A 9,740-nucleotide genomic window follows, 5' to 3' on the forward strand; every position below is an offset into this window, starting at 1 on the left:
CATAGACTGTGCAATGGATTGAGAAAGTGACTCAGAGTTTCTCAGCAAAAGAGGCGAACTCTGTCCCTGCAGCCTGGTCAGGGGGAGCAGGTGGGGGGGGGGGGGGGGGGGGGTCTACATGAGCCGAGGGGCCCCACCAGTCGTCCGAGGCTCCGCTGAGCAAAAGAAACAGGGGTCGAGCATTGCTTACAGTGAGGGTAGGTGGAACCCGCAGGTAACATAGCCCCACAAGAGGTACAGGCCGCAAAAAAACCCTGTGCCTTAGCAGCTTTGCTCCTTGTGGACGACATGCTGTTGTCTCCTAGGAGAGTGATCACTGAGGGTATATGGGAAAGGGGTATACAGCCCACCGAACAGATAGATATAAATATATACGTATCTAATCTGGCACCCTAGGGAGACCAGCACCGGGTGACAGGTGTGGCTTACTGACCGCTAACGAGCGGAGTGTGTCCTCCAGATTCCCTGCCTTGGATCCCCCCGGAGCTGCAGAGCTGTTCACTGAGAATCCTCCACGGCAGAATGCCAAAAAATGGCTGCCGGAGCTCTCAGGGGAGGAGTGGAGCCGTGGACGGCACCAGCAAAGTAAGGGAATCTGGGGTCCCCACAGTGATCAGTGAGGGGGGAGGAAACATGCAGGATGCTCCAGCCCTCACATCCGACGTCAGGTCGGTAATCCCGCCCTTACCCCTGACAGGCAGGCCCGGGGGGCAGGATTTTTGCGACTAGGCCGCGATGAAGCCGGGGACTAAATTTGAGACCGCGCCCGGACAAGCAGGCACGGTCGGCGCGGAAGTCCACCGGCCTCCTGAATTCAGCAGCCGCCGCGGCTTCCGGGAAGAAGGTGCGCTCCCTGCACAGTCCCCTATGGGGACACAGAGTACCTTTGAGTTGCAGGGCCCGGTCCCTGAGGTTGAAAAGGCTCCGGTCCAGCAGGTTCCCACAGGGGCTGCGGATGGAGCACGGTCCCCAGTAAATGGATGACCGCTTAGGATCCCACTTCTCCCAGAGCCGCTTAAGGGATGGTGAAGGAGACGGCATGTGGCTCCAGCCTCTGTACCCGCAATGGGTACTTCAACCTTAACAACACCGACGTAGTGGGGTGAGAAGGGAACATCCCGGGGGCCCTCTTTTCTTCCAACCGACATAACCAAGTTGAGAATGCATGAGTGGATGTGTGCCTCCTTCCACACAAAGCATAAAACTGAGGAGCCCGTGATCCACGGGAGGGTGTATAGGCAGAGGGGAGGGGTTACACTTTTTAAAGTGTAATACTTTGTGTGGCCTCCGGAGGCAGAAGCTATACACCCAATTGTCTGGGTCTCCCAATGGAGCGACAAAGAAATAAGGTATTTGAGAGAAACAGTTTCTCAATATATCGATGAGAAAAAAAAAAAAAAAAAAAATTACACACGAGTGAACCACTTCTTTAAGGCTCTTTAGAAACAGATCTTTTAGAAAAAAAAGTATCAATGCTACTAGATACAGGGACGGTTAGGCAGGAATTAGCAATATGCACCCAGAACTGCTCGTGGTCCTGGGTGCATATTACACCTGACAGGGTCCCTTTAAGCTGAAGCAATATACTGTACAGAAATCATACCACATAGATCTGAGCCGGAGAAGCGTGGGCCCTTTTATAGTGCTTCCTCATGTTGGACGCCGTGATAAACGCCAAGTTACAATTTTCATCTTCACACCTAAAGACAAGATTCATAATTGAGAACTCAAGACAAATATATCAAATTACATGATCAAGTAACCAGAAACAAGAGCTATGGAGTGCTGTTATCTTAAGTGAATAAGGCTTCCATTAAATGATCGTGGGGTCCCAGGGGTCAGACACCACTGATGGCCCAACCTACAAAATGTATGCCATTATGCAATATAAGGAATACGGTATAGCAACTGATGCTTGTGTTTTACTATACATCATTTAACAGAAATTGGCTTATGGCAGACAATGCCATGGCAGCAGCACGACTAGTAGCTACCGCCATATAAGAGGATTCCATAAGAGCCTGATACATGCAGCTCTCATCCATCACAATAAAGAGGTCCTGCCTCACTGCGCATTGGGAGGGGGTAGATACACGCAGTCACTTCTATTTAAGAATAGGCCAATTCCAGAATTTAGGAGCAGGACCCCCAGTCTGCACACATGGCCTCCATATCACAGTACACTTACTTGTAAGGTCTTTCCCCGGTGTGAGTCATATTATGGCGATTCAGGTGAAACAACGTAGTGAAGCCTTTACCACATCCTTCATAAGTGCAGGGGAAGGGTCTCTGCAGATGTAAAAACAAAAGGACGTCACTGTCCATACGGGGCCTTAAACATCCATATCAGAGGGTGATGGCATAGTGCTCTTGTGAATACCAACAGCCCCTCAGTATTCAGTATAGAATAGTGTCCCATACAACCAGTGATCTGTGCCATTATCAGGGATTGCCCCTCAATATACAATTGTGCCCCATACAACCTGTTAGGCTATGTACGCACTAGGCGGATTTTACCGCGGATTTGCTGCAAAAAAATGTTCAGAACCTTTCTGCAGTGATTCACCAGCAAAACCTATGGGAAGAAAAAAAAAAAAAGCTGTGCGCACTATGTGGATTTTGACAGCTAACGGTTTTGCTGCGGGATTCCTGCAGCAAAAACAATTACATGTCACTTTTCCGCACGTCGCTGCGGCATTTCACTCCACTGACTGTAGTGAAATCCCGAAGGGAATAACGCAGGTAGTAAATTCTGTGCATTTCACTGCGTTTTCCTGCGTTATTCCCTGCAGTATTTCGCGTTTTTGGGACATAATGTTCATCACTGCCTGCGTCTTGCAGGGAAGTGATGTCATTATGACAGGAAGAGGAAGCGGAGCAGAGAGTAAACACACACACACACACACACACACACACACACACACACACACACACACATTGAAATCAAACGTACATATTAAAAATACAAAAAGTGGGCTCCGCTGTATTTTTACCGTCCAGCCAAGGTAAACACAGCGGTGGCTTGGTATTCTCAGGCTGGGGAGGGCGAGGGCCAGGGTTCATGCCCCCCCCCGACCGCACCTGAGAATATCAGCCCGCAGCTGCCCCGGGACTGTTGCATCCATTATGCGACAGTCCCAGAGTGTCCCCGGCTCTTCCCGATTGCCGTGATGCAGTGGCAATTCTTACCGGTAATGTGTTTTTCCTGAACCCATGACGGCACCACGAGAGAGGGGATCCGCCCTTCAAGGACAGGAAACCTCCAGAATAAAAAGGGGCGGCACCTCTCCCCGCATCAGTTGATTACCGAGCATGACAGGACCTCCGAAACAAGGAACATCGTTAAAAAACATATCCCGCCACCATAACCGCCCAGTGAAGAGGAGTGAAAAGGGAAGCAAACTAGCAACCCCCAAGTGCAGGGAAGGAATGTAAGGGTGCCGTCATGGGTTCAGAAAAAACACATTACCGGTAAGTAATTACGTATTTTTTCCAGCACCACGAGAGAATTACAGAGAGGAAGACCTAGGGAGGGACAACAGTTTGCAGAACCCGCCTCCCAAAAGGTGATGTCGGTGAACGACAAATCAAGGCGATAGTGATTAAAGAAGGTGGACGGAGAAGACCAGGTTGCTGCCTTACATATCTGCTCAATGGAGACCTCCGATCTCTCCGCCCAGGAAGATGCCATCGCTCGCGTGGAGTGCGCCTTCAAACCAGGAGGCACGTCTGCTCCCCCGGCCGTGTAGGCAACAGAGATGGCATCCCTGATCCACCGTGCCAAGGTGGATTTAGAAGCCTTAAGCCCCTTTCTACAACCCTGGAAGACTACAAACAGACTTATCCCTCCTCCCTTCCGAGGTGACCAGCAGATACCGTTGAAGACAACGCCTAACATCCAGGCAGTGCCATCCCATCTCCTCCGGAGTAGAAGGGTTGGCATAAAAAGAGGGAAGCACTATTTCTTGTGATCTATGGAAGTGGGAATGCACCTTTGGCAAATAGGCAGGGTCAGTTCGTAAAACTACTCGGTCATCAAAAAACTGGGTATACGGAGGAGAAATGGATAAGGCCTGAAGGTCACTAACCCTACGGGCAGAAGTGAGGGCGACCAGGAGAATCGTCTTAAGGGACAGATGCTTGAGAAAGATTGAGCCCTTAGATTCTAACGGTGGCCGTGTTAAAGCTGAAAGTACCAAGTTAAGGTCCCAGGACGGTAGTGGCATGGTTCCCCGAGGCTTAGCCCTAGCACAGGACCTAATAAACCTAGATACCCAGGGATCTCCGGCCAGGGTATGGTTATACAAGGCGCTCAGTGCGGAGATTTGCACCTTAAGGGTACTAACTGAGAGACCCAGTTCCCAACCCCTCTGTAGAAATTCCAAGACAACCGGGACAGAGGGTGGCTTAGCAGGATCCGCACCCGTAGATGTCAGGAATTTTGCCCAAATGCGCCCATAAATGCGAGTAGTGACAGGCTTTCTGCACTGCATCAAGGTGGAGATCAGGCCCTGAGAAAATCCCTTAGTGCCTAATAGCGACCGCTCAAGAGCCACGCCGTCAGATGTAACCTGGTGTGCTGTGGGTGGAAGGCTGGACCCTGGGATAGGAGATCCGGTAGGTCCGGGAGAACCCACGGATCGGTGACTGACAGATGCATCAGCCAATAAAACCAAGGCCTCTTCGGCCAAAAGGGTGCTATGAGAATCACGACTGCTTGATCCTCCCGTATCTTCCTGAGCACTGCAGGGAGGAGGATGAGTGGAGGGAAGGCATATGCGAGGCGGAAGTCCCACTTGAGCAACAGCACGTCCACCGAGTGGGGATGATCCCTTGGATCCAGGGAACAGAATCGGGGGACCTTCCTGTTGGTCCGAGTTGCAAAGAGGTCTATCTCGGGAACCCCCCCCACAACCTCGTTATCCTGTTGAAAACGGACTGATTTAGAGACCATTCGCCCTGGTGAAACTGGGTGCGACTGAGAAAGTCTGCCAAATCGTTCTCCTTCCCTCAGATGTGCACTGCCGACAGGGAACCCAGATGAGCCTCTGCCTGAGACATGATCCGGCTTGCGACGGACATGAGGTGTCTGGAGCGAGTACCCCCCTGGTGGTTGAGATATGCTACCATCGCTTGGTTGTCTGACAGAACTTTCACATGTCGACCCCGTAACAACGGCAGGAAACGACCTAACGCCTTTTCCACCGCCAGCAATTCCCTTGTATTCGAGGAATTTTGAGCTTCTTCTCCAGACCATCGTCCCTGAATGAAATGAGCGTCCAGATGTGCCCCCCAACCGTAGAGACTGGCGTCGGTGGTTACCACCACGGGGTCTGGCGCCCTCCAAGGCACCCCTCTGCCCAAGTGGACCGGATCTAGCCACCAATAGAGGGACTGCAATGTGCGATGTTTGAGAATGACGAGTCTGTCCAGATGGTCCCCGTAAGTGGCCTGATGCCGTAAGATATTCCACTGAAGGACCCTGGTGTGTGCCTGAGCCCATCTGACGGCCGGGATGGCCGCAGTCAGGGAGCCCAGGAGGGACATCGCACCCCGGAGAGACATACGCCGGTGCCTCAGAGTCCGGTCTATCTGGGTCCGGAGGGCTTCCACTTTGGAAGGAGGCAACCGACAAAGTTGAGTGTTGGAGTCCCAAGTGAGTCCCAGAAATAGCTGAACCTTGGATGGGATTAATCTGGACTTTTCCTTGTTGATCAACCAGCCCAACTCCCGCAGGGAAGCTTGCACCTGCCAGAGAAGAGCCGCACAATGGAGAGCTGAGGCGCCCACAATCAAGAAGTCGTCCACATAAGGAATCAGAAGGACCTCTCTCTCTGACGCAGATATGCTGACATTTCTGCTATTATCTTTGTAAAAATTCTCGGGGCGATGGCCAGACCGAAGGGGAGGGCTTTGTATTGGAAATGGCAGACCCGACCGTCCATGGGGAGGGCTATCCTGAGGAAGCATTGGAAGAGAGAGTGGATTGGGACATGATAATATGCATCGCGCAAGTCTATGACAGCCATGTGACAGTGGGGATACAGATATTTCACTATGGACCGCACGGACTCCATCTTGAAGCTGTCTATTTGAAGGAACCGGTTGAGGGCTCTCAGGTTGATGATTGTGCGATAGGAACCGTCGGGCTTCCCTACCAGAAAGAGGGTGGAATAGAATCCCTCTCCTTGTTCCCTTGTGGGGACTTCCACTAGAACCCTCTTGAAGAGGAGGTGACGGACCTCTGCTTCCAAAGCCAGCTGTTCCTCCGGGGAACGACGCAGAGGGGTAACCACGAACCGGGGAGGAGGAGGCCGAAGGAAGGGGAGCCGGAGGCCGGAGCGTATAAGGGCCCGTATCCATGCACTGGAGGAAATCCTTTCCCAAGCCGGAAGGAACTGAGAGAGCCTCCCTCCGACCTGGGAAAGCGAGTCACTTGGATGACTTATTCTGATCTTTTGAGGGGCCCTTGAACATGAACCCCTTCCCCTGAGTCTTTCTATCGGACCAGGAATTCCGATCCCGTGGTCGGGTGGGGCGGCGAACTGGCTTCCTCCGAAAGGACCGCCGGGAAGAAGGGAACGATGGAAAGGGAAAGCCGCCCTTCTTGTCACTAGCTTTTTCCAGGATGTCATCCAGTACTGGCCCGAACAGAAATTCACCTTGACAAGGGATATTGCAGAGTTTAGACTTAGTTTGCAGATCCCCCGGCCAGCATTTCAGCCAGAGAGCCCTTCTAGCCGCATTGGAGAGGGACGCTGACTTTGCAGCCAACTTAGTGGAGTCCGCCGAGGCGTCCGCAAGGAAGGCCGCCGCCCCCCGCAACTTGGAGAGGGAGGAAGCAATCTGCTCCTCCCGGACATCTCCTTTGCCACCCACAATATGGCGCTCCTATCCTGGAAGCGCCACATCACCAGCCGCCACGAGGACGCCCCGCAGGGATCGCAGCAGCCGTCCCCCGTAACCCGGCCGGATGCCGGCACGCGCTGACAAGAAGCTGGTAAGGAGAGGGGAGGGGGGAGGTGGGAGCAGGGAGGGAAGGAGCCCGTGCGCAGACATAACCCCCGTGGGTACGCTGCGACGGGAGAGCCCTGCGGACAGGTTTGGTAGATCAACTTACCTGCCCCGCAGGCTCCTGGCGCTCCTATCGGGCGCGCTGTACGCACTCCGGACCCCCATGGGTCCGTTGCGGCAGCTCCACAGCACCTCGGCCGACCGCAGCAGGACCCGTGCCGCTGCCAGAGCCGGCCGACGGACTTGAATCTTCGGCCCCTCAGGACCTTCGTGGATCTAGTGGATCTGGAGGCTCCCTGTTCAAGGACAGGAAACCAACTGATGCGGGGAGAGGTGCCGCCCCTTTTTATTCTGGAGGTTTCCTGTCCTTGAAGTGCGGATCCCCGCTCTCGTGGTGCCGTCATGGGTGCTGGAAAAACACACATTGAGAAATCCTTTATGTTAAATAAAATAACAAAAAAGCCCCCCCTCTTTCACCACTTTATTAACCCCTGCCAACACAAAGGTCCCATGACGCTTGCAGACTGCTGCAGCTGCGTCTGACACACTGTACTGAATGCAGCCTCGCAGCGAGACTGCAGAGGTAACCACAGGTCATTTCTCACGGTCGGTAATGTGAACACACATTACCGCTCGGGAGCACTGCAGTGTGTCCTCACAGGGACTCTTTTGATTATCTATCCATCAATTATCTATCTCAGAAGGAAATTACCTTTTTTTTTTTACCAATGTGCTTTATTGCATTGAATGCATTAAAACACATGTACCAACCTGTGGAAAAACCGCACAAAAACGCATGCGGATTTCAGTGCATTTTTTTTCCCACAGGTGCGGAAATCTTTCAGAGCCTGCGGAATTTTCTTAAAAAAAAAAAAATTTACATTTTCTAGTGCGCACAGGGCCTCATCTGTACCACCCTCAATATAGAATAGCACCATAAACTGGCCACTGATATGGGTATATAAAAAAGGTGCGCAAACCTGTAGATCGGGCTCGGCTAGGGAAAGGGGGGAGGGGGGGGTGAAGGAACCCCTGCCCAGTTTGGAACTAGACTTCAACCTGGACCCTAAACCCCATAGAAGTCTATGGGAACCTGAACTTGTGTGCTAAGGGCTAGAGAAGGGGGGGGGGGCGCACACTGAAAGAGGAAGGAAAAAAAAAATAAACAAGGTGGGAGGATTAGCGTAGGACAGACTTATCGAGCGTCTGCACTGCTTCCAGGTACGCTCAATTAAAAGGGAGCCTGTCAGGTTCAATATGCACCCCACAGGGGGTACTAACATGCTAATGGGGCCGACTAGCAAGTGAAGCAACGCCCTTAGGACTAGTCCCCATGCTCATTATCATACGAGAAGATCTCTATGCTACTAGATACAGGGACGGTTACGCAGGGATTAGCAATATACACCCAGAACTGCTCGAGGCTCTGGGTGCATATTGGACCTGACAGGTTCCCGTTAAATCTCATGCATATTCACCGGTCCCCTGCCCACATTCTCCAACAGCATCTGATTGATTGCCCTCACACTAGCCATATTGGTCCCCAGCAAATATGTATGCGACCTAACGAGGGGACCCAGCAGCAGTGTGACAGCCAGAGACTTAGTAAGTCTCCTGCTTAAACCCCCATTTTCCCCCCCCCCCCCCCTTCGTTATCCAGGTGGCCAAACCAGACTTCCATGAGAAGTTATTAGTGTTCATTGGCCATGCGTGGACACTAGGAGTCCAGTACCAACACCAAACTTTACAGCCCAGGTTCACCCATCACTAGTGGTGTATTATCCTTGTGGACAACTTTATAGTATCTGCTCAAATTTGCCCAGTCACTGAGGTCAGGTGACAATAGATGCTCACTGTCTACATCACCCATCCTGAGAACCATATTGGTTGTGTGCTTCACTCCACAGGCTGCACTGATAGCTATGTGTGTCCACTATGAAGAGCTGCAGTTACAGCCCTGTGCGGAACAGAACCCGCCTGGCTCTGAAGGATGGCATTAGTGTAAATGAGCACTCAATCTGTGACAACTGTATTGCGGTGTATGTAGCTCACAGCAGTAGGAAACTACAACTCCCGGCATGCCATGACAGCTGCAGTGAGCGCGGGCATGCCGGGAGCTGTAGTTTTGGAGAGCCACATGTCATACTAGACCGCAAGACCTCAATGTCTTAGGAGTGACGTGCCAGCATGCCCAGGCCGGTACAAGCAAGACCCCCGAGCCGGCACTGTGCAGGGGAGCTGCAGTGGTGAAGCGCCTCAGCCGCCCGGAGCCCTCACCCCGCCATGTGCCTCACCTCCCCCGTGTGTTTACACAGATGCGCCAGCAGCTTCCAGTTCTTATTGTACGTGGCATTGCAATCCGGGAACGAGCAGATGAAGCGCTTATACACGACCGGCGGCGGCGCTGCTATCTCCCCCATTCTGCCGCCGGGCTCCCGCTCCGCACCAGGACTGCACCACCGAGCCACACACACCGCCATGTCCCGGCTTCGGCTTTCTAAAAGGAGGACTGTACCATCAGCCCACATTCATCTAGGTGGAGACGATGTGGGTAAATGGCACAGACCACAATTTAAGGACCTGATAAAAAACCTGAACGTCGTTCTTTACCATTCAATTTGTCTTTCCCTTATTTACTCTATTATTTCTAGGCTGTCATACGTTTTTTTTCCACCTCCCCCAGCTTCAAAGCTTGAATGGTTCTTGCTGTCTGGGTCACGTGATAG

General features: G+C 52.4%; 1 protein-coding gene across 1 annotated transcript in view; it reads right to left on the minus strand.

The window, feature by feature from the left end:
- GTF3A (general transcription factor IIIA) overlaps positions 1-9,528 on the minus strand; it is an 18,594-nt gene extending 9,066 nt beyond the window's left edge. The window contains exons 1-3 of the mRNA XM_075337369.1: positions 9,309-9,528; positions 2,189-2,289; positions 1,604-1,700 (exon numbers count right to left, since the gene is read on the minus strand). Coding sequence (XP_075193484.1) covers positions 1,604-1,700; positions 2,189-2,289; positions 9,309-9,494 — 384 coding nt within the window. The 5' untranslated portion in view covers positions 9,495-9,528. The remainder of the gene's footprint in view (positions 1-1,603; positions 1,701-2,188; positions 2,290-9,308) is intronic.
- Positions 9,529-9,740: the final 212 nt, after the last annotated feature.

This window comes from Anomaloglossus baeobatrachus, chromosome 2 (assembly GCF_048569485.1).
Source record: "Anomaloglossus baeobatrachus isolate aAnoBae1 chromosome 2, aAnoBae1.hap1, whole genome shotgun sequence".
Lineage (NCBI taxonomy): Eukaryota > Metazoa > Chordata > Amphibia > Anura > Aromobatidae > Anomaloglossus > Anomaloglossus baeobatrachus.